General features: G+C 35.6%; 9 protein-coding genes across 9 annotated transcripts in view; 5 read left to right on the plus strand and 4 right to left on the minus strand.

Annotated features, from left to right (window-relative positions):
* PHYBLDRAFT_68700 (hypothetical protein) overlaps positions 1-273 on the minus strand; it is a gene marked incomplete at both ends in the record, with an annotated part of 3,912 nt that extends 3,639 nt beyond the window's left edge. The window contains 2 exons of the mRNA XM_018441995.1: positions 56-111; positions 175-273. Of these exons, the coding sequence (XP_018290069.1) occupies positions 56-111; positions 175-273 (155 nt within the window). The remainder of the gene's footprint in view (positions 1-55; positions 112-174) is intronic.
* Positions 274-531: 258 nt separating this feature from the next.
* PHYBLDRAFT_68699 (hypothetical protein) lies at positions 532-1,264 on the minus strand (the record flags this gene model as incomplete). The annotated part of the gene is made up of 2 exons (XM_018441994.1): positions 532-867; positions 925-1,264. Coding segments are annotated over 2 exons (676 nt in total), but the record flags the coding sequence as incomplete, so codon positions are not given.
* A 776-nt stretch (positions 1,265-2,040) lies between these two features.
* Positions 2,041-4,090, plus strand: PHYBLDRAFT_155688 (hypothetical protein; the record flags this gene model as incomplete). Its single annotated transcript, XM_018433426.1, has 9 exons — positions 2,041-2,188; positions 2,283-2,398; positions 2,486-2,594; positions 2,649-2,825; positions 2,947-3,165; positions 3,247-3,360; positions 3,428-3,501; positions 3,594-3,629; positions 3,695-4,090. 9 exons carry the CDS (start codon positions 2,041-2,043, stop codon positions 4,088-4,090), a joined length of 1,389 nt encoding a protein of 462 aa, XP_018290071.1.
* Positions 4,091-6,116: 2,026 nt separating this feature from the next.
* PHYBLDRAFT_169937 (hypothetical protein) lies at positions 6,117-7,886 on the plus strand (the record flags this gene model as incomplete). The annotated part of the gene is made up of 7 exons (XM_018436217.1): positions 6,117-6,188; positions 6,656-6,715; positions 6,820-6,982; positions 7,058-7,249; positions 7,320-7,516; positions 7,584-7,802; positions 7,878-7,886. 7 exons carry the CDS (start codon positions 6,117-6,119, stop codon positions 7,884-7,886), a joined length of 912 nt encoding a protein of 303 aa, XP_018290072.1.
* Positions 7,887-8,226: 340 nt separating this feature from the next.
* PHYBLDRAFT_187479 (hypothetical protein) lies at positions 8,227-11,609 on the plus strand (the record flags this gene model as incomplete). Its single annotated transcript, XM_018439387.1, has 7 exons — positions 8,227-8,289; positions 8,542-9,084; positions 9,403-9,478; positions 9,536-9,651; positions 9,756-9,821; positions 10,069-10,284; positions 10,367-11,609. The coding sequence occupies 7 exons, from the start codon at positions 8,227-8,229 to the stop codon at positions 11,468-11,470; spliced, it is 2,184 nt and encodes a 727-aa protein (XP_018290073.1). The 3' UTR covers positions 11,471-11,609.
* Positions 11,610-11,753: 144 nt separating this feature from the next.
* Positions 11,754-13,989, plus strand: PHYBLDRAFT_68696 (hypothetical protein; the record flags this gene model as incomplete). The annotated part of the gene is made up of 7 exons (XM_018441993.1): positions 11,754-11,840; positions 11,996-12,079; positions 12,223-12,466; positions 12,610-12,851; positions 12,949-13,237; positions 13,304-13,472; positions 13,545-13,989. The coding sequence occupies 7 exons, from the start codon at positions 11,754-11,756 to the stop codon at positions 13,987-13,989; spliced, it is 1,560 nt and encodes a 519-aa protein (XP_018290074.1).
* An 870-nt stretch (positions 13,990-14,859) lies between these two features.
* PHYBLDRAFT_68695 (hypothetical protein) lies at positions 14,860-15,261 on the minus strand (the record flags this gene model as incomplete). Its single annotated transcript, XM_018441992.1, has 1 exon — positions 14,860-15,261. The coding sequence occupies one exon, from the start codon at positions 15,259-15,261 to the stop codon at positions 14,860-14,862; it is 402 nt and encodes a 133-aa protein (XP_018290075.1).
* Positions 15,262-15,676: 415 nt separating this feature from the next.
* PHYBLDRAFT_147014 (hypothetical protein) lies at positions 15,677-15,992 on the minus strand (the record flags this gene model as incomplete). The annotated part of the gene is made up of 2 exons (XM_018431780.1): positions 15,677-15,840; positions 15,923-15,992. 2 exons carry the CDS (start codon positions 15,990-15,992, stop codon positions 15,677-15,679), a joined length of 234 nt encoding a protein of 77 aa, XP_018290076.1.
* A 5,818-nt stretch (positions 15,993-21,810) lies between these two features.
* On the plus strand, positions 21,811-22,956 carry PHYBLDRAFT_169941 (hypothetical protein; the record flags this gene model as incomplete). The annotated part of the gene is made up of 1 exon (XM_018436218.1): positions 21,811-22,956. One exon carries the CDS (start codon positions 21,811-21,813, stop codon positions 22,954-22,956), a length of 1,146 nt encoding a protein of 381 aa, XP_018290077.1.
* Positions 22,957-23,520: the final 564 nt, after the last annotated feature.

The raw sequence follows: 23,520 nt of genomic DNA on the forward strand, positions 1-23,520 counted from the left end.
ACGTATTTTATAAAATTCAGTTTTTTTGGAGTATTTATAAGCTTATAGTACTTACGATTGGATTCTAGGGGCTTGTACACCAATATCGAGGTCTTTTACTTTCATAAACTTCTAAAATTTTGGTCACAAATAAGGTTAAGAGTTTCTATTTTCTGGATTTCTTAAACCACTTACTACTACATCCGGCTGTACACTCTTGATAGTATCTTCCAACAGGTCTTCAACAAGCACAAAAAACTCGGGGTCAATACTTCTCCAGATCTTTTCGATCATAAAGTTCAACCATTCGACAGTTTCTCCTTCTGAAGTATATAGCTGATAGCATTCATTGGGGGGGTGGGGGGGGGGGGGCATTAATACCAAGAAAAAAAGAAAGTGAAGACTAGTCTAAATGGTTGATACGCTACCGATTTCATTCCTTCTTGTTTTGCAAGTTTCCATCCTAATCCTTTCTTGATTTCTTTTCCCACCAGCCAGAATATCAATACAGCTATAAATATAGATGAGCGATAAATAAATTTAGTCAATTTTTCAAGTCAGTAAGTTTATTTGGCTTACCTAGCACTGCACAGAATATGCCAAAGAAAATGTTATAATCAAGTCTTCCGCAGATGTAGCATATAATGCATGTAGCTGTGATATACTTTAATGCATTAATTTCCAATCCGGAAACAAGTTTTCCAGGATCAATTGGCGTCAACAAGGAATTTTTATCTGGTGTAAAGCTGAAACTATGCTGATGGTGATGGTGGTGAGGGTTATCGGCAGGATCGGCCAGCTGACTAGAGTCTTGGAGAGCTTGTTCTTTGCCAATAGTATTGGTTGGTTTGGGTGTCCGTAGGGTAGTTTTATGGACATTGTTGATTTCTGAGAAGCATATGAGCTCATGATTACGTTTAAAAGTGACTTCTTAGTTTGGCTTACCTTGGCCTAGTGAAGTATCCCCGCCGCTATAATTTTCGCCATCTTTTGGTGGTGTGGGTGGTTGAGGAGATGGTGGGTTAGGAAGAATTGCTGTACCAGGACCTGTTTGCTGAGTGGCACGATGATTATTATCGCCTGTGGTGTGTATATTTCCAGTTGCATCTAATGTATTTCCTGGTGCTCTTTCAAGATTTGGATTCTCACTATCATTGCGTGAGCCGTGTGTTTTAAGTTTATCGATTTCTTCTAAATTCTTGTCCTGTCTGGCCTCTTCTTCGTTCTTTGGTTCGCGATGGGACTCGCAGTCAATGCTATTTTCTGTTAAAGACTGATTTCCCATAATGGTTTGGTGTGCGTACGTATATGTATAACAAAAAAGAAGAAGAAGAAGAGAAAAAGATATATACAAAGTAATATTTTATATATCTAGTTTTATAGCTCTTGATTCTGAAAATGCAACTCTTTATTTTTGAAGGATGGTGTCATGTATTGCCTCTAATGGTAAGTATGTGTTTCCTTTTTTTTCTTGCTCTTATAGCTCCCGCTATGAGAATAATGACTGAAAGGATTCAACCACTGAAAAAGTCGGTCATTCTGTGACACTCTAATTTGTCTGTCATGCAAGAACCACACACACTATTAAGATTGACACAATTTTTAGAGTAAATTTTGTAACCAAAAGCTCATTAAAGATTTGTGAGTACAATTTTTTTTGGGGGGATGGGCTGAAAGTTAGATTTCTGTAACGGCCTTGAGTTCTGTGGCTAGCTTGTCAGGGACTTTTTGGCTATGTGTAATGCCTCAACAATAGCCCATCATCCCCAACTATTGTTCAAGAAAGGATGCAGGTTATATTTGATATACCCATTCTTGGTGCCAGTGCAGTAGTCAAATCTTGATCCGTGTACAAGCATACTATTATTGGCCATGTATTTCCGTATCTTGGTTTATTCGTTCGGAGCGCAACCCTTATTCGGGCTCTATCTGAATTTTGTCTTACCAAGTTCCGAGGACTGGGTACAAGAAAGGTGACTGATAAGAAGCTTTCACCATAAATTCAAAAAAAAAGTATAACTAATTCGAATTACACTCAGTCTATCACTCTCATTCTTCTTAATGCTTTCTCTCTCCAGATTTCGACTTCCTTTGGTAGCTATCCAACGCCGTTCCCTCACTACCAATACCAAAAGGGTCCGTGGCCCTCAACCTATTGCTTCTCATGAGGTTATCAATTTGGAGCTTGACATTAAGAATCCTGAAGCCAGTAAGCTTTTTTTTTCATATATACATATATATATATATATATATATCAAAAGATTAAACGATTGAATTATTATTAATCTTAATATTACTTTCAGAGAAAGTCTATACTGTTCGTCCTGTCACATTTTGGATGGATAAGGTCCTTGAGACCGAAAATAAGAAATCCTTGACCGATAATGTATTTGAAGATCGTCCCCAAATTATGAAAAAGGTACGGATGAAATAATTAGACGGATAGTATTCTAGGCATAAAACTCTAACTTTTAATATGATATGTATTATTTTTGAAAAAAAAAAGATGTCTGATAGTTATATTGAGGAACTTCTTCCTTTCAAATCATCTCCTGACCTACTCGATAAATATGTCACAGCAAAGGGAACCATTAGAATTGGCAAGATCCTTGAAGGTATAGACATTTTGACATTCTCCATTCCAAAACTAACACAATCTCTATTTGCAGATCTCGATGCCTTGGCAGGTGCAATCTCCTACAAGCACATTGATACTTTCACTCCAGGTCCTCCCGTCACAATTGTTACTGCATCTGTAGATCGCATGGAGATCCTCATGCCAAGCACTGTTGAAGACATGAAGATTTCAGGCCATGTGGCTTATGTAGGCAGTAGTAGTATGGAAGGTAAATTATATGCCGTACCCAATTGCAATACACACTACCCGATATTCTTTTCTTTTTTCTTTTCTTTTTTTTTTATATAATTGCCCTAGATAACTTACTCGTATTTGCTCACTGTATTTAGTATTTGCCAAGGTGGAAACAATTCCTCGATATGACCCCAGTAAACCCCACTTTTCTGAGTCGAACCCCGAATTCTCTATTACCAAGCCGACACCAAATACCGTTATCTTTGCTCGATTTACCATGGTAGCCAGAAACTCCATTACTGGAAAGGCTGTCAAGGTCAACCCTATGGTCCTCGAGAATGCTGAAGAGAAAAAGCTGTTTATGTATGCAGAAGGTAAACAATAGACATAAAAGTGTTTATATTTCATTATCGATTCTTATTGATGAAATTTATGAAATTGAATGTATTGATTAGATTGTAAAACAAGAAAGCGACTTGCTGGTGAAAAGGATTTAAGCAAAATCCCTCCCACTGCTGATGAGCGCTTAACAATTCATGACATCTATATAAAAAACTTGAAGGACGAAGGTAACGTAGATTGTCAGAATTTCAGGATAAATTATAGAGTGCTAAACTAAATTGATTAATCGAATAGAAACTGGACCCAACCCAAACACCGTGCCAATGGAAAGCACTTGTTTACAAAGTGTATTCCTGATGCAACCTCAGGTAAGTTCCAATCAACCAAAATATATTATATTATATTTCATTTTACTAATCTTATTTATATCTATTATATATTATACTATATGTATATGTAGAACCGCAACATTCAGAACAACGTGTTTGGTGGCTATGTATGTATACTACTGAGATCTGCACCCAATATCCAGAAATCATACTAACGTTATAATCCTTATAGCTTATGAGAAGAGCATATGAGCTTGCACACTCCACTGGTTCTATGCTTGTCAAGTCTCAAATCAGTTGCCTTGCTTTGGATGAGATTGTGTTTAAAAAGCCCGTTTCTGTCGGATCTTTGCTCAACCTGTCTTCAAAGGTTATTTATTCCCAAGGTGAACCTAGCAAATCCTTCCAAGTGAGCGTCACTGCTAGAGTCAATAATATCGAGGCTGGTACTTCTTATGTCACAAACACTTTCTTCTTCACCTTTGCAAGCAACGATAAGGCTGTGCCGAAAGTACTTCCAAAGACATACGCCGAGAGTATTCTGTACCTCGAGGGAAAGCGAAGACGGGAATATGGTCTTAAGGCCAAGAAATCACTGCTCGCATTGATGCAGGGCTCATCAGAATAAATTATGGCTTGTACGACTTTAGATTTTAATAGCTAAAAAAAATTCCTTTTATTTATTTATCCAAACCATCCAAAAGACCACACAAATACATTGCAACCATCGCATTTTTAGTCATCATTTTACTTTTTCATATCTTTCTTCTACTTCTTCTTCTACTACTCCTTTTTTTTACTATGTATTATTATTACTACTATTATTTGTACCCATAAACGAAAGAGTTTAGATGGTGCGTAAATGCATACAGGAAAGATTTACTATACAGAAATGTATATGATTATAATAGCCATACCTTCTATTTTTACTTGGGTTTCGGAATTTATTAAAGCACTCTGGTGAATATCCAATTCTCCTTAACAAAGCGTTGCTTTAAACTGGGAGGAATAAAGGAGATGGAAAATGTTTTTTCTTTCTTCAATCCGTTTCAAAAAAAAAAAAAAAGGCACTTTAATGAAACATAGACTTGTGGGGCACGACATTTTATCAAACAACTTAAGAATCCCGAAGTATTCCGACTGTCCGGCCCGAAATCTTGAGTCACATAACTTCTATCTCCTCTTTTTTTTCTATAGAAAATTCTGGACGTCACATGACTGTTAGCTTCCTCTCTGTATGTATGCAGCGTTGGGTAAAGTCAAAATAAAAGCATTAAATTAGAGAAAATATTTCACAGTAAAAGACCATAAGTATGATCTTGCAAATAAAATATAGTATGTCACATCTCTTAAAGTATATATTTCAATAAAAGTCTATATATTGACTATACTACACAGAAGAATAGGGGAAAAGAAAACCCTGAGAGCGCTTTTTATTTTATATACAAATATATATATTTATATATATATCTGGAGGACGTGCACCCGATTGCTTATCCGGGTCCAAAGTAAACCCGTACATGATATCAATAGTTTAATTGAATAGCTTGTTCCTCAATTCTGGGGTAGAAAAGAGTTGAGCTTATATTAATTATCAAACACCTTTTTTTTTGGCCTCTTATTCTTAATATTAATAAATAGATAAAGAATCTATAAACTGTCTGTAAAGCTGCTGGCTCTCTCGGAAATTATGAGCAATGGATAGCTGCTTATTAGGTGCTGCTTAAGCAGCAAATTTTCAGTCTAATGGCAGTTCATTTATTGTTAGTAGTGAATATCTGGATACCAAACCCCCATTCCGCGAACGTTGGTTTCCAACACATTTGCTGGTTACGGTACCTGATACAATGTACTACTTGTTCTGGGCTCTAGATTAAGACTGTGAGATTATCCTTAATACATTTTTTTGTCTTTAATGAGGTCATACCATTTCGAATAATCATATATGAATCGCACTTATATCTCTACAGAATTACATGCTAATATTACTTGTTTATAAAAACCGTTACACCAAGAGTCTGTATGTTCGGATAAGAATTAGTATATCAAATAAAAGATTGTTATTAATATAGATTTTTTTGTATGACTATAAAAAAGAAAGACTTATAATCATTTCTTTCTACGCTTTAGAATTTTCCTTTACTGTAACATTTTTTTTCAAAATATATATTTAAACAAGCAAATATCTACTCAATTGAACCTACAAATACCTTAGTTAAAGCTTTATATGATAATTATATATGGCATTGCAATTGCAAATTGAATTGTAAGTAAAATACTCGGTAGTACTTGGATTTTATTACTTTCAAGAAAATTTCTGACAAGCATTTTCTTTTATATATATATTAAATTGAAAAAAGTTCCAAGCAAAATGATTCCAAGTCCATTTAACTTTGATTTTGGTTTTACGGTTGTGTGAAGGCTATGCATTAAAAGCCATGAATTAAAGACCATGGACCTTTGGCATGGAGACAGTAGTCCTAGGATTGTGACCATTTTTGCCTGTCAGCCAAAAGTCACGCACCCCGTTGAAGCACAGTTAGTTGGGTCATTTCTTTTTTTTTTAAAAAAAAAGGAAAAACTTTGTACTTCACTTTCATTCCTCTTTCGCTCCTTTTCTTCTTTCTTCTTCTTCTGTATTATCGCACATTATAATGAACCCAGAAGAAGAGATTCTAAAAGCAAAGCGCGCGCTTCTCAAGTCGGCTGATTCGGAAAATATTCAGGTGAGATTCCTTTCTTCTTCTTTCTCTTACGGGGTTTTTTTTTATATATATGCTCGACATTACCGTTCTATGCATCGACCATTCATTCCACGCCAGAATGGATTGTCGCGTTTGAATGCTCCCAATTTTCAAAATCGAATAAAGAAAGGAAATATGAAAGAAAAAGGGAAAGAAAGAGTTAGTGATAGTGGGACAATATATTTCTACATGTTGGATTATAATTATGATTGGATATATTTATTGTATAAGATAAAAACAAAGCAAAATAGTTTCTGTATATACATTTTTTTATATGAATACTAGGGCGCAAAAAAAACAAGGTCTTTTGTATTGGAATGCAAAAAATTGTAGACATCTTTCTAGAATATTCTTTTATTGTTAATTGAGGGTATAAAGAGAAACTTTATATAATGAAATTTACTTTATTACTGTAAGATATTTAATCTAATGTGATATGTTACTTCTAGGATATTTTAGATATCATGAGTCGCTTGATGAAGATCAAGGCAACACAGGAATTATTGAGGGTAAAATAAGATTAAAATAGCCAAATAACAATCATAATAATTTTATCGCAACACAGTTCAGAATTTCTTTTTTCTTGATTTGCTGACATATACGAGTGGTTTAGAAAACAGACATTGGAAAGACTATGGGAAAACTTCGTACAAATCCAAATTCGGCTGTGTCACAAAAGGCAAAGGATGTAGTCAAGAAGTGGAAAGAAGATGTAATGGCAAATACAAGGGCCCGTGCTAGTAAGCCCAATCCTGTTAGCACGGATAGATCAGAAGGTAAGGTGATTTAGCCTACCGTGTGAGTGTGTTTGGGAGTGTGTGTGTGTGTAGATTCACTTATCCAAAGTTTAGCCCCTCCTGAACCATCGTCCAATACCAAGACTTCTGCGTCAGCCACTTCTTCACCAAAAACTCCCAGCTCAGAAGCTGGTCCACCTCGAACAGTGAAGACAGACGAGGTTGTATTCTCAACAACCGGAAATACACCGCGCGATAAAACAATTGAACTCATGTACTCTGCGGTAGCATTGGGAAGTTATGCAGGTAAAATATAATAAGAGAAGAGGTGAAAAATGACAGGTGTTTTTCTTTTTGGTTGCTAACTTAAGGGCAGACTCGGATCTATTGTTGAAAAGAGCACTAGCTATAGAAAAGGCTGTCTTCTCAGAATTCCAGATGATAAATGATGGTTACAAGGCCAAAGTACGATCTTTAGCGCTTAATTTGAAGAGTAAAATCAACCCTTCATTGAGAGAGAGCGTGGTGAGTGGAGAATTGGCTGTAAAGTCCCTGTGTACGATGAGCGTAGAGGTAAGTTTTAATAGACATGAATTCCAAGTCAGATGAAATGTGTATAGACTCAGTGAGGTTATTTTAGGATATGGCTTCAGAGGATGCCAAGGCTCGGGATCGTAAGCTTGCGGAAGAAGCCCTTTTCAAGGCTAGAGGCGCTGGATCGGCTCAAGCGGAGACAGACATGTTCATGTGTGGCAAATGCAAAGGCAGGAAATGTACATACTTTCAAATGCAAACTCGCAGTGCGGATGAGCCAATGACAACATTTGTTACCTGTGTTTTGTGTGGTAACCGCTGGAAGGTATATATAACATATATATATATATATTTACTTGGTGAGAGATCTAATGGACTGACTGGTTGTTGTTTTATATAGTTTTGTTAAAGTTATTAATTACATGAACTATAAAAAAAAACTAACTAACATTGATTATAAACCTATATATAAATATAATATATTTATATCTATATTTCTTCTTATAAAACTAAAGCTGGGGCTCTGTAGCTCAATTACATTCATTTAACGACAATACCCAGACCTGTATGCATTGGTGCAAGTATAAAGATGCACATTGAAGGGAACCAAAAGAAGAACAATTTATAGAAAAGGGCTAAGGGGTGGGAGGTAGAATGAATTCTGTGATGTCACACAGAGAAACAGATAATTGAAAACCACGCGTCCCATACGATTCCGCTCTTTCCTATCTTCCCCTCCTTTATTCTCAATGTCTAGCGATCTGGATACTATCCTTCGTGACCTTGAGAAACAAGTTCACGACTTCTCGCTGGTAAATACCTTTTAGCACCACCCTGTTGGGCACCTCGGCTTGTATTTCTATAGCCATGTTCTTTTTGACATATTAAGGACGGATATAGAAATTTGCCATGCTCAATGGGAACAAGCTTGCTCCATGTCACTCATGTCTGGAATCTCTTTCTCCCTTTCTCCCTTTCTCCCTTTCTTCCGCTTCTACCTTCCTTTTCCTTTTCTCTCTTTTTTATTTTCTTTGTCTTCCCTTCATCATCAACCTTTTCTATAGACGATGGATCCTCCTATTCCAATCAATACACACATTAGACGTTCACCCAGTTCTCGTCTGACCAATCCTGACAAAGGCAGTAATCCGAATCGTCCCCTGCAGTCTGCCCACACCATGCATGTACCCCCTATTACCCAGGCCAGGTTAAACCGCCCAGACTTCTCTCCGTCTCTTTCTGAAGACGAAGATAAGGGGCAATTTTATTCCACAAACGACGCAAACGATTCTAGTGATGATGATGTCTGCATCGCTAATCTTCAATCCGTAACACGTGCTCAGGACGACAAGTCCAAGGGCATGACCAGATCTAGATCAACTAGAGCTAATCGAGGGGGCATGGCAGGAGGGCTTGTACGCAGTGCAAGTGCCAGCTCACGAACATACAAACCACCGGCCCCCGAAGAATCTGCTCCACCTCTTCCTATAAGAGACACTGATGAAGACCTCAATCTTGTCATACAACGTGCTTGGGCATTATATGAACAGGGTCCTTATGATGAACCAGTTGCAGTAGAATCAGCACCGTCTGTACTACCCGAAACAGTAGAAGAGCTAACTACAACTCCTGACATTTCCAAACCCATAAGAGCCCAACAATCATCACCACCACCACCACAACAACAACAACAACAGCAGCAGCAGCAGCAGCAACAACAACAACAACAACAACAACAACAACAACAACAACAACAACAACAACAACAACAACAACAGCAGCAGCAGCAGCAGCATCAACAACAAGCACCTTTACAACAAATTCAACCGAAACGTACATTAACTACACGCATCTACATTGATGATGCAAAAACACACAAAACTGTGCAATTGACTAATTTATTGACGACTGCAATGGTAATTCAGTACTTGAGAAAGAAAGGGCTCATTGACATGAGTGAAGGATGGGCACTCTTTGAGATTGCCAATAGCCATGGTGTTGGTAAGTGTATTTGAAGCATTCTTTATAGACCTAGCTCTGACCATCTTATCGTTCTAGAACGCCCGTTGAGAGAGTGGGAGTTAGTATTGGAGGTTGTGGAATGCTGGGGGCCAGACGCCAACAACGCCCTGTTGGTAAAGAAGTATGCATATCACAACTCCCTGACAGCAGAGGTATGGCAAACCCTACATGTATTCAGGTACTGACATGAGTTTAGAGCCTTTTACAGAAGCGTCACCCTCCCATGCACGGGTATGTTTCGATAGAATATAAAAAGGGGAAATGGCAAAAGAGATTCTGCTATATCAAAGACAATGCAATTCACCATGCCAAAGACACCAAGGTGAGAGTCACCTTTATTATTATTATTATTATTATTATTATTATTATTATTCATTCATTCATTCATTCATTATTCCATTCTTTCTTTATTTTATTTATTTATTTATCTATTTTTTCTTTTAATATATTCCTTTATTTTTTCTTGATTTTATATTCTCAATTTATTATACATATATTCTTTTAATTGAGTTGAATTGGTGCGTTCTCGGTGTTGTATTTGAAAATGTTTAACAGGTTGTTGTTTTCAGGGGAATGGATCAGCCATTCTGTGCTACTTGGCGACGTTTGATGTGTACACTCTACTCCCCCAACAGTCGCGTAGTGCACCATCAGGTTATGTATTTGCGCTGCGGGCCCAAGACAAGGACTCGATCTTTGAGCGAGAAGAAGATTACATGCGGTTACTGGCAGTTGAGGATCAGGAAGCCATGAAGGACTGGGTTCTTAGCATTCGCTGCACAAAGGTACAGAGGGAGAATACATATATATATATATATATATGTATATGTATACATGGGACAAATATAACTGACAGGAGGTGTGTAGAGTTTGATTGATCACCAGTACCATCCTCAGCGTGTCATCAACCCCCTTGCACCAATCCAAGCACCTGTGCAAGCTTCGTACGATCATCAGTGGTCCGCCACAGACAATTCAGTCAAGCCTGCCGATCCAGTCGATGCAGGTTCACCACGTCTCCGAAGAGCCCTGACTTCTCGCACGCCTGATTGCAAGAGTGATCAGAGCGGAGATGAGGGCTATGGCACCACGTCTTTTCTCCGTCGTCAAAAGTCAACACGCGATGTAAAGCCTGCAACCCTGGTTGACGAACATACAAAACATCAGCAAACTTCTTCATCTGGTCTTCATCGCAGTGAGTCCAGTCGCCGGATTGACGAGAAACGCGGCAGGGGTCTTAGCCGAGGTCTATCTCGCAGCACAACCATGAGGGGTAGAGAAGAAGGAGGTCTTGGATCCGCGATACCGGACAGTCCGCTCATTGATTACACAGAGCCTTCTACTTTTGCAAAGGGCTCTCTCCTCGGAAAGGATGGTGAAGAGCATACGACTGGCAGACTCCAAGATGACGCACATGCCGCTAGTGTCGCTGCTGCCAACAATACCTTAATTCAAATCAACGACAAGGTCAAATTCTCCAAAGGATCACTACTCGAACGTAACGAGTCAACCCATGCAAAAATTGGGCGTTCGAAAAGCACACGCGAACATCATGCCCCTCCTTCCTCTTCCTCTGTTTCTTCTGCTGCCGCTGCTGCTTCTTCTTCTGTCGCCACGGCTTCTGCTTCTGCTTCTTCTGCTGCCGATACCCAACCCACAAACGAACTGCGTCAACACATGTCCCTTCGTCGTAAACTTACCTCCTCTAAGGATAGAGAACGGTCCCGACATCACGAGAACCTTGCTCCTACAATGCCCTCTTCTTCACCTTCTTCCTCAAATGTGTCAGCCACAGCTTCTCCTGTATTGGGTGCAACTGTCTCTGGAGGTATTGCACCATCTGCCACTTCACATGGACCTCTTCTTCAACTGGATGGTACACCAGAGCAGATACACACCAAGAAGTTGCTGGGTAGACAGATGAAACCCCTCCTGAATTTTGCTGACTCTGATGATAAGGGTCGCCGATAAGCAAAACAAAAACAACACATCAATGCTTTCCTCTGTGTCTTTTTTTTTATAACAAACTTTCTAGATTGTCTTTTGTGGTTTTTACCATTTTGTTTTGAAAAATAAATATTTAAATAAAATATAGGGTTAAAAATTTTTTTAAAGAAAAAAGAGTACACACACACACACACACACAGACAGAAAGAAAGAGAGAGAGAGAGAGAGAGAGAGAGAAGCAGTAAAACAACTGCCTCACAAATATAACATTATTTGACTGCCTTGTGACAGGCAACTCATCTTCATCATGGATCCTCATGATCTATCTATCATTAGCCGTTCATTAGCTAATCACGAAATACTAGCTGATGATGTCTTGACGAATCTCGATTGGGTAATATTCTCCTTCTACCCTTATCTCCCACCTTCTCCTTTACCCTTTCCCCTTCCCCTCTCTCTGCGCTTTATTCTTTCTTTCTTTTTTCTTTTCTTTTGTTTGTCTCATTCATTCAGCTTACAGGTTACATAAATTTTTAAATATGCTTTTAGAGAACTGTACTTGAATCTCCAGACCCTTTTTGCGTATTTTCTGCAAGCCAACTTTTCAGACAGATCATTGAACATGACAGCAATGTAAACATTCTTCCCAGTTGTTTATTATAATTATAATTGTTTTTTTTTTCTTTTTTTTTTTCTAAAGTATATGTATATAATTATTTTTATTTATTTTTTGTTCAAAATTGCTACTACTGTTATTATTATTATTACAAGTATAGTCAAATACAAGAAGATCTGCTCTGAAAATATGGATAGATACTGCCGTCAGCCAAGTTTACGTAGACAACTTGGGTTCATACCTTGAATTATTCCACAGCTTGCTTAAACGTACAAGGAAACTAAAAGACGGTATAGAAGAAAGCAATATATCATCAGACCCAGGTTATATTCTATTGTCTGTTCTTGCTACGAATCCAAAAACAAATGAATGGATTCAAAGTAGCCTAGAAATTCAACATCAAGTAAGAATAATTACAAGCATTTTTTTTTTTTAAAAAAAAGATAAATACGTTATTAGATTTCTGGCTAAAGAAAACCAAGAAATAAAAATTAAGCTTTTAATTTTAATTTTAATTTAATTTAATTTAATTTTTATTTTTATTAGGAAAAAATAGTTCCACTACTGGTCTGTCTTATTGATATTGTCAAGTTGGCCGGTCTATTTGAATACAAAAACTCTCTGGTATATAGTCAACAGGGTCGAGATTACTGCCAGGCTATCATTCATTCTATAAAGGCGCATTTGAAGCAAGTGTATCCTTATTGGAGATCCCAATCAATTGCAGTCGTAAGGAAATCCATGGAGCTTGTTCGACGTATACTAGAGCGCGAAGGAGACACACAGATGGTAATACTAACAGGATGGAAGTAATTTATCACTTTGGTGATAATATAGCTTTTAGGTCTACTTTACTAATATCTGTGTATTTATATACATCTATCAGGTAGTCGCTACGTTGAATGATATATTATCGTATTCAGATTTCTTGAATCGCCGGGGTTTTTCATACGATCATTTATTGACCATGCAACAAACTGACCGGACTGAATTTTTTTACGAGCCGTTTGTAAGAACCAAAAGTGTATTGGCAGTGGACCGAGAATGCTTGAAGCAGATCATCTCAATTACATTTGTCTCCATTTCACGCCTGTTGGACAGTACCCAGACTCCAAAAAAGGAAGAAATGGATACCACATATGAAGCTTTGGTAGAAATCTTTAACCGTTTACAAGGTAAATGATTTTTCTTTCTTTTTGGCACACTTGTCACTAATCTGTATGTATATATAACATCAATAGGGTATCATGAAAGGTTGCCTGATAACGGAATTCTCGAACTTTTATTTGACATTTATGGAAACAATGATGAAGATGCTATTTATCAACAGATTTGTATCCTTGATGTATACACTGCCATTGAACTCCAAGTTAAACACGAAGCTGGGTCAACAAAGAATATTATGACAAGGTAATAAACATAATCTATCAATTGTGTCTACAGAAGAAGCTCAACTACTTTTTTTAAAAAAAAATGAAATAGAGAACAACTCAAAGTGGTTTGTCTGTTGAAAGAAATACTGTCTTTGCTGGATATTTCACCCCATAATCTATTTCTCTATTTCTTGTACAAGACTGGGATGGACCATGGAATACTAGTGGATCTGTTGATTTCTAACGAAACGGACTTTTTAAGCTTCTTTGTTCGTTATCTAAAATACATTGCCCATCAACCAGATGAGTTTGTAAAAGCATGTATAAACTTGCTAAATGATGAACATGAAGAAGAAGAAGAAGATGAAAGTGAATATGAGGATGATGACCCGGAAAATGGGTTGGAGATGATATCCAGTATATTTCATAATTTAATATCAGTACTTACTTCAGAGGGATTTCCGTACAATCCCACTGCTTTAATACATCGGATACTTTATGTGACAAACTACATAGACAATATTCTCAACGCTTCCACTTCCACAAATAAATAAATAAATAAATAAATAAATGGATATATGTATGGTTCAATTAGAAGATAACTACCAAACTATAAAGGTAATTTTTCGAAAGCATACAACTTTGGTAAAAATTACATAAATAAAAAGCTGGCAAATAAAATGAGACATAATGCTATTCTTATGGTATTTCTCCGGTTTAATGCGTACAGCTTTAAGTATCTAAAAAAAAAGATACTCTTTCAAAGTTTGGATGTTTTGGTAGATTTATGAAAATAAGCTTTTGTTTTTCTTGAAGATATTGAAGCACTGGAGCTCTTATAGACGGAGTGTAAATACCGCCCACCAAGAAAGGAAGGTCATGTGAGCTAGAAAGCAGCTAGATTTTGAGGTTCACAGTTTTTTTTTCTTATAATTAACGGAGATCAAATATCACCATATTTTTTAAAAAAAAAATCACAGAAGAAATTGAAACAAATCTGAAAAAGTTTAATATTTATACCAGAATACATTATAAAAAAATAAAAATTTATAAAAAATCTTTATATAAATAAATATAAAGGAAAGGGCAACAAGACTTTGTTTTGATTTGTTTTGATCCGTTTCGTTTCATTCCGTTTCGTTTCGTTCCATTGAAAACATAAAAGGATAAGTTTAAAATGAATTATTAGAAATGAACATGGTAACTTGTGAATTCTAACTAAACAAGAGACTTCTTTATGCAACCAAGAAAATGAACACAAAATGGAGAAAGGCAAAGGCAAAGGGAAAGGGAAATAAAGAAAGAAAAAAAGAAAAAAAAAGGAAAGGGAGGGAGAGGGGGGAAGAATTTTTGTAAGCCACGTTTAGCTTTCTACCGACCACGTTTCTTCCTCTTTTTTTTTGGATTGTTATTGTTGTGTATTCCTAAGGTTCTTCTTCAGAGTCATCATAATCAGATGCTGACTGAGAAGAGGAGCCGTCGTCTTCGGCCGTATATGCACCAGAATAATGGCGAATCTTGTCAGCCATGTCGCGTCGCTGGATACGTCTGCTGTAAGACTCATCACCATAGTCGAGTTGAGGTTCTTGGATATCCAGTGTCTCGACAGGTTGTTGACCAGCCAGGAAATTCTCCACAGCAATGAGTTTTTTAAAGAAGTTGGTGATGTTTACTAGCATGGGGTTTAGTTGAACAATGACCTGTTCAGACACACCAGTGGATCCAATCTCTCGTCCAAAGAACATTGGGTCATCTATAGGTATAGGTGCTCCAAATGCAACAGGAGAAAGGACGGCAAGAGTCAGAACAATAAAAGAAAACCGCATGATAAAACAAAGAGAAGGAGAGAAAGAGATGATATTCTCCAAAAATAAAGAACACACAAGAACACAAAAAGATAGAAGAGTTGATTTTTTTTTCTTTCTTTTGTTATGTAGAAATAAAGGGCACTAATATCATCCTTCTTGTGTGTTTTTGGTTTGGTTTATTTTGCTTTTTTAATATTATTATTATTATTATTGGGGACATTTCAAATGGCTCCAATGGTCGAGTCTGAAAGTGGTTAATACGGGAGCTATTTCAACTATAGACAGAAGGAGAGGACACACACACATATATATATATATATGTGTGTGTGTGTGTGTGTGTGCGAATAGAAAAAAAGGGGGGAGGGAATAACGAAGGGGAAGAAGAAGACACATAAAAAACACTTCTTTTTTTGGTTATTATGATTGCTTTAGTTTATTGGCTGATACTTTGGTCAGTGGCTTTCTTTGGAGACTCGTGGTCAACAACGACAATGGGAGACATCATTACTAACTCCTGCTTCTCTATTTCGGTGGGTGGGAGAGACTCCTCAAGCCAGTCAGATATGAACATGCCGGCTGTTGCAAAAGCCATGCCAGCTAAAAGTAATGAGTGTCAGTTAAATTAGTAAAATAGATAAATAAGAAAACTTGAATTTGAAAAGAAAATAATAGAACATACCAACGCCAATTGAAACACGTGTGCGAGGGTTGAGTGCCTTGTAGGATTCCCACAATGTCTTTCGCTGCATGACTATACCTTTGACATTTCAAAACAATAAAAATAAATAAATAAATGGACTTCTTGAAAGGGAATTGTAAGTCACGTGAATAACTCAATTGGCTTGAAAGATAGTAGTGGTTGCCCTTTTTTGTTTTGTTTTAAATAATGATACCACTACTACTACAGCTACTACTAATACTAATACTAATACTAATACTAATACTATTACTACTAATACATTCAGTAGTGGTTTTTGATACGATTTTGTCAATATTAAAAAAAAATTGATAGACATAGTCCCTTTGAATAACCCTGGCCTGGTAACCTTGAAATTAGATCACAATAATGTATTCTTTTCTCTTAATGACCAAGGGATATTCACTTGTGACACCATTCGTAAGTATGTACCACTTGTAAAATCGTAAGAGCTGAAAGTATATAATAAATATCTACAATACAATACAATACAATACAATACTTCATGGTTATCAGAATCAAATTTATATATATATATATATATGTATATATTATAGAAGCAATTATTATCATCAAAACATGACATACTTCTTGTTAATCACCATCCAAGTCACCGCTTCTTTCTCATAGTAAAATAAGCAGCAGTGCCTATCTTTTTTCTTTATAAAGAAAAGGCCCAAAACAAGATATATATATGCATGTAATTATGTAATTGCTCTTTAATACCATCACTCCTTTTTATTAAACAACATAAATTAACCATAGACTGATTTGCCATGTTTCTGATTATGTGCCTTTCTCATGTTGTCTTGTCTGTAATTAATTGATTTACAAATGAAATGATTGTATTGTATTGTGAGTAAAGACCTATTGACATATTTTCGTATATAATGCATTGAAATACAGTGGAATGTAATTGATAAAAACGGTTATGTTGTATATCATCAAAAATCTAATCTGAAAATCAATTGAGGCAAGACTGTCATTATTATTTCAAAGAAAGAGTTTGGGATACACACTAAAAAGCAAGAACATATTCTGATCCCCTTGATCCCTAGCATTTCGAACATAAAAGACGTAAGTACACCGATCTCTTTAAAACATATTAAAAACAGATATAAAATCAACGATCTTGGCACTTTTCTAAAGTCCAATAGATAATCTTGTTTAGGAACCAAGTCAGCGAGAACAACAAAAGATATTGAAGATAGCAACTAGACTATCTAGCACGCTAACCACACCAAGGATCTATGGAATTATAATACAAAAACAAAAAAGCCAAATCAAACCAAAGTCGATTTATTGTTTGATTGCCTGTTTTAATTGTGGCTCACTATGCTGGACCTTGTTACTTTAACTTTATAAAGTTTAATTGCTTTAATACTCAATACTCAAATCTATTAATTTTATTTCAATTTTGAAGACTTGGACAAGCTAATGATAAGCTGATTGAAATATAAGTATTGGATTTGCATTCTCCAAGTTATTTTATTTTACTTTGGCTTTATGCAGTTCATGTGGACTTTGCGTTTAGATCATTATTATTATTATTATCATTTTGAAAATCGAAGAAGGAATGTTGTAATAAGTAGCTGGTGATTTTATTCTATAATATATCCAGTGTGGTTACCTAAAGGGAGAAGGGGACTTTGAGAAGTAGTGTTTTGTTTTCTTTATGTGAATAATCTCAAAGAATATAATACCAAAGCAAGCAAATCCAATTATTCTGTTTTACTATGTATTTTAGGTTATATTAAGTTATCCAGACATCATCCATAGTATATTTGACCTATGTTAAAGAAAGATATCTTATAAAGTCTCTATCATATCTGTAGGTACCAATATTCGGATAACATGACTGGTGTCTGTTGTATGACCAGAATAAGTAAAGGAGGAAAGAGGGGCAAGATAGGTGTGTATGAAACAATGATGTCTATGGCGAAGATAATCAAATGTGTTTATGTAATAATAATGTCTGAAACCTCTCCTTCTTCCACCCCTTCTTTCTAATAGTCCATCTGATAAATATGTCAAGAAATTGTTAATTAAAATAAAATAATGAATTTGTATTTGTCGTAGTGTATCAAGTATCTCTGGATGTTAATAATTTTAACGGCTTTGGCGATAATAGTTCAAGTACTTTATTTATTTATTTTGAAGGCAATTCAATAATGACGGATTAGACATATTGCTACTATGTTTCAGATAGGAGCTTCATATTTGGCCTGGATAATCATTTATATCAATCTTTTTGACAGGTACTCTTTTTTTTTGTCTGGACTTGCTATTCTTCTCACAGCTCCCAAACTAGATATCTTTTTGCAAGTGTACTGCAGTGGCGTGACAAAGTTTTCAAAGGCACACTTTTGAATCATTATTTTGCAATTAATTTCTTACTGTTACATTGCTCTATATTTAATTTTCATAGTTGTTCACTAGTAAAGGAAAAAAAGTTGCTTAGCAATGTATACAGTATTAATGAAAAATAATAGACCAGTAAGGCACGACAGATGATCTACACTGTGATCTACACAATTTTGTTTTTGCTTTAATTTTAATTTTAATTTTAATTTTTGAATTGTACAAAAGTAGTTACGGATGAAGCCGGGCAGACACAAGGTACAATGCAATCAACCAAGAGAACTTGAAAATACTAGGTCAAAAACTGACTGAACTATCAAATAACTGCTATATATACATGCTCTCAATTTCGGGTTGGTTAAAGACAGAAAAAGTACAAGAAATAATTAAAGAAGGATGAAATGTATTATGTAGGGTATCAATCCAAGGCTCTGTAAAGGAGACCACGGAAGAAACAGGAGACATAAAAAGAGTCGGTAGGAAACAGAGCCAAAGAATATAATCTTGACATTTCCAAAAAAGAAAAAAAAGAAAAAGGTGATAGTAGGACTGTGGGTTAATCGGATAGTCATAGGATATATTGAAAGTAAGTTAGAGGCAGGTTGGAGGCATTGATCATGCGTACATAGTGAACATATGCAAGATTTTAAAACTCCATTAAAACATGATAATGAATGTTCACACGACAGTCTAGGTCCACTCTCAGAGGCGAATTGGCAGGTGAAAGGAAAATGTGGAGAGATTGAGGTTGAGGTTGAGGGCTATAGAATCAAGCTCTCTCGCCTTGAGAATCAACCGTAATTATGATTATTTTGCCACATGGATTCCGTAAGTTTCATATGAGGTGTACAAGCTTTATCCAACAAAAAGTATAATGACTCTATAGATATTATTAACAATAGTGTTGACATTTGCCCAATAAAGAGAAATACAGCCCAGAGATATAAAAGTGCAATTTCTTTGTAATATGAATATTTTTGCTCTTGTTGAAAAGTAGCATTGGTTTTTCCGTGAATTTTTTTTTTATAAATGTATTCCAAGTGTGGCTTCTTTGATTTTGTATCTCAACCGATACTTTTATTTGCTTGCTTGTTTATCGATGTAGCGCAGAATGATTTGGAGACACCAAATATTCGGATAAAATTACCGGCATCATATATATTACCAAAAATAGGAAAAGAGGAGAAGGATAAGGAATAAATTTTGTGCATTAAAAAATATATATATATATATATATATATATAAACAATTTTCATAAAAATGTATTCAAATGCTGTCTAATTTATTCTTATAATTATTTCATATGTGCTATAAGAATCTTCTTTGGCTATCAAGCCACTATAGATATGTCGATTGAAATACTAAATTAAATTAAGTCAAGTCAAGTCAGACTTACTATGATTTGATAAAGATCTTTGTTCTCCTTTGTAACGAATAGTATTGTTATCAGAAGGCGGGCCGAAGTATCTCCCACGACCAAAAACAAATAGATTCAATAATAATAGTTATTTGGCCAATTAGAATCTTACTCAAATAAACACACACTATACGTACTATACAGAAAGAGAAATAGAAATAGAAATAGGAAGCGAGATTATATATGTACAAGAGTATAAAAGTATAAATACGTGTATATCCTTTTTCTATAAAACTTCATTTTTATATACAAAATTTTATATATACACAGAAAGTGGAAAAACTAGGCTCTACAATTACAACTAGTTACAAATAATTGCAGGTTGTGTGTATGTCGTTTGAGTGATATTCTTGTGTGATCTAATAGGATCTCCGGTACAGAATAAATAATAATAATACTTTTGCTTCCTTAATTACTATTATTATTAGATGATTAGACGTAGAGAGAAAATGGGAATCTTTATCTGAAATACTAAATAATGTATATCAAAGGATATCAAAGTTCATGTAACCAAAAAATAAAATAAAATAAAAAACACATTTGACGTAGATCAATTCTAGGAGGAAATCTTGACACAAAATTGATCTTTTTTTTTTATTATCTTTCTTTTCAATTCCGGTGTCCGGCCGAAAAAATAGTGCATTGTAATCTGGAACACATGAAATTATATGTTTTTTTCTCTTTCTGATATCCTAACAGAGAAAGCCTCTAACCCCAACTATATGCAGCTAAAAAAAAAAGGCAAATACTTGATGACATTTTGTTCCAATCATTCTATAGAAAGTTATATAGAAGCAAAGGCGTATTTGATTAATTATTCTAGAGTATATTACATTTATGACTACTGCGACAGTTACATAATAATAAAAAAATCAAAAAGTGCCTGATCTGCCCCAGGCTCCAACTTATTACTAAGGAGTAGAAAACATATATAAAAGAACATTATTTTGAGTCATGTAAGACGTACACTGTTCAGTTTTGAAAAGTGCACCCTATTGGCTCTTTTACCAAGTAAAAGATATGATTGGCCAAATGGTGGTACAATGAATATAAAAAAGATGCGGGCCGGTCATCCAGAAGGAATAATAATAACAATAATCAAAGAAGGGAAAAAGGCTGTTTGAAATATCCTAATTTTTTTGGGTTCTTCTTTTGGATAGTTAGAATCTTGATTTGAACTGTATTGATTCGATCTCTGGTGGTGATATTATGTATGTAGTTTGGGTGCAAGAAATAAACAATAGAAACCCATTAAACTTTCAATTCTATTTTGTAGAAATGAATTCATTTTTATTTTAATTAATTTTTTAAAAAATTACTGAAAGACTCTCAAGAGCAAAGAGCCCAATAGGTTATTTGGGCTAATTTTCTTTGCCACATTAATCTATAGGTATTTATACCCGTATCCGTGTCTGAATGCTTCTTCTTTGTACATTTGTATATTTGTTGATCATAATCCCTTATCCCTTATATATAAATATACTTATCATTATAGCTAAAGGAACATTAGCATTCATTACTTGACCATATTATTCGTCCAGTCAGTCAATTAAAGGAAAATAATAAATAAAAAATCTTTGCCCGGATGTGCAAATTACTGTTGCACAAGAAATAAAGAAGGCTTTATATTACGTTATATACACATCTTATTCTTATTATTATTATTTCTACTATCATCATAATCATCACCAAAAGACCGTCTTGAATAAAGGTTTTTATATATATATATATATAAAATAAATAGATTTCATTTCCAAAGAAGCTGCTTTCTACAGACTTCAATTGCCCAGTGTCTAGTATATACTTTTATAATATCTATTATACTATACTATATGGACTGTGTGTAAGCCTACAAATACAAAGATAGACTGTGCAACGATGAATATAAATACATACGTATTTCACTAAATGGAAATCTTAACATGTGTGTACACCTAACACCAGAGCGATTCGAATTGACTCGATTAGGAAGCTTAGACACGAATCATTTATATATATTTATTTCTCTTTCTTTCTTTTACATTCTGCCCTCTCTTTCTGTCATCAATATTTATTTAATTATTTAATTTTGGTTTTGTTTTGTTTTTTGAGAATGGGAGGCTCATTACCAAAGACCATTCCACCACTTGCCTTGGTTCCCTTTGCCATGATACAAGCCCACGTCTTTTGGTTTTGCTCTGTAGTCTGGCTACTCTACAACAACTTTTCTTCTTCATCTTCCAATACTACTCTCATGATCGAACCTGCTTACAACAAACCCAAACCCAAAAATAAAGACACCCTACCTTTACAAAGAACAATAAAAATCCTTGAAGATAAAAGCAATAATACTATTCATAAAAAACAAAGACCCCGTTCGTTTTCCGAACCACCTTGTAACCAAATACCAATCACTCCCCTAAGACCCAAACGAATCCAATTCAACACAAGTCTAAGCTCTCTTCCTGAAACAAATGCAGACTCAGATCCAGGACCTCGAAGACCAAGACAACGGCGACTCTTTCGTGTCTTTTCAACACACACCCAGTCACAATCACACCTACATCCACAAGAACAACAATCTATCATACCAGAAAATACAATGTCTTCGGCAGTCGCCCTCATGCGACCCAACAGACTTGACGAACGCATCGGAAAAACATGCCCGCCTCTCTGGTGGCAAAAGACACGTTTACAGATTGACATGAAAAAACAATCTTTACCCACAGAGGTACCAGTATTGGTACTGGCACCAGTTCACCTACACGATAACCACGAGAATGTGATAGAGTCAGCCGCAGCTAGAAAGTCCACCGACTCTGCAATCTCTGTCGAATCAGGCGCTACTCTGATATCTTCATCACCATTTCCTCAACCTCATTCTTCTCCTTCTCCTCTCCCTTCTCCTGCAATCCTTAGTCGTAGTGCACGTACAGCCAGCATGCTCCGTTCGAAATTTACTCCAAAATCACATCAGCAGCAACAACAAAATACTCTATCCTACCAATCTGCAGATAATGCGCATCATTTTGTGGAACCCACGCAAGTCACCAAGAAGCATCGACGAGCAACGATCCTGGGAATCACCAGACGATTTTCTCGCACCGCACCAAAAGCAGCAACAACAACAGAGGAGGACCCAGCTGAAACTGTTAGTGATCGTGATCAAATTGACACCGCAGAAAGGTCTCCTAGGCGCAAGGTGTTTAGTCGGATGTCCAGATGGAAAAAGTCCAAGAGATTATCATTTGAGCAATAATATCATATTTTATTCACAATTACTTATGTACATATACTTTACACTTACACTTACACTGACACTGACATACATACATACTCACATATATATATATATATATTCCTTTCTTTCTTTCTTTCTTTATTACCCTGTATAAATTCTCACTTTTTTCTTGTTCTTTCATATCATTTATATATATATAAAGCTACATACTATAATGCCCTAGAAGGCAAAACGGCAAAACACCAAAAACAATGTGTATTATAATATCCATTTTCTTATTATTTGATTAAATTGCTTGTGATTATATATGATAGCAGTCTTTGTCTCTCTTTCTTTCTCTTTCTGTGTGTGTGTAGGTGTGTGGGGTCAGTTGGTTGGTTCGGTTCAATTTGGTTCAACATTTATCTATCCAAACTAAGCATTAATAGAAAAAAAACATTGAAGAAAGATTATCCTTGTGTGTCATAGAATGAGGTCGATGAAGAAATATAAAGTAAAATTGCAGCCACAATACATTCTAGATATCCAGACTCCTCAGTGAAATGACAAAACATCTTTTTTTAAGCTTCTGTCAAAAAGAGA

This window comes from Phycomyces blakesleeanus (assembly GCF_001638985.1).
Source record: "Phycomyces blakesleeanus NRRL 1555(-) unplaced genomic scaffold PHYBLscaffold_14, whole genome shotgun sequence".
In the NCBI taxonomy this organism is placed as follows: domain Eukaryota; kingdom Fungi; phylum Mucoromycota; class Mucoromycetes; order Mucorales; family Phycomycetaceae; genus Phycomyces; species Phycomyces blakesleeanus.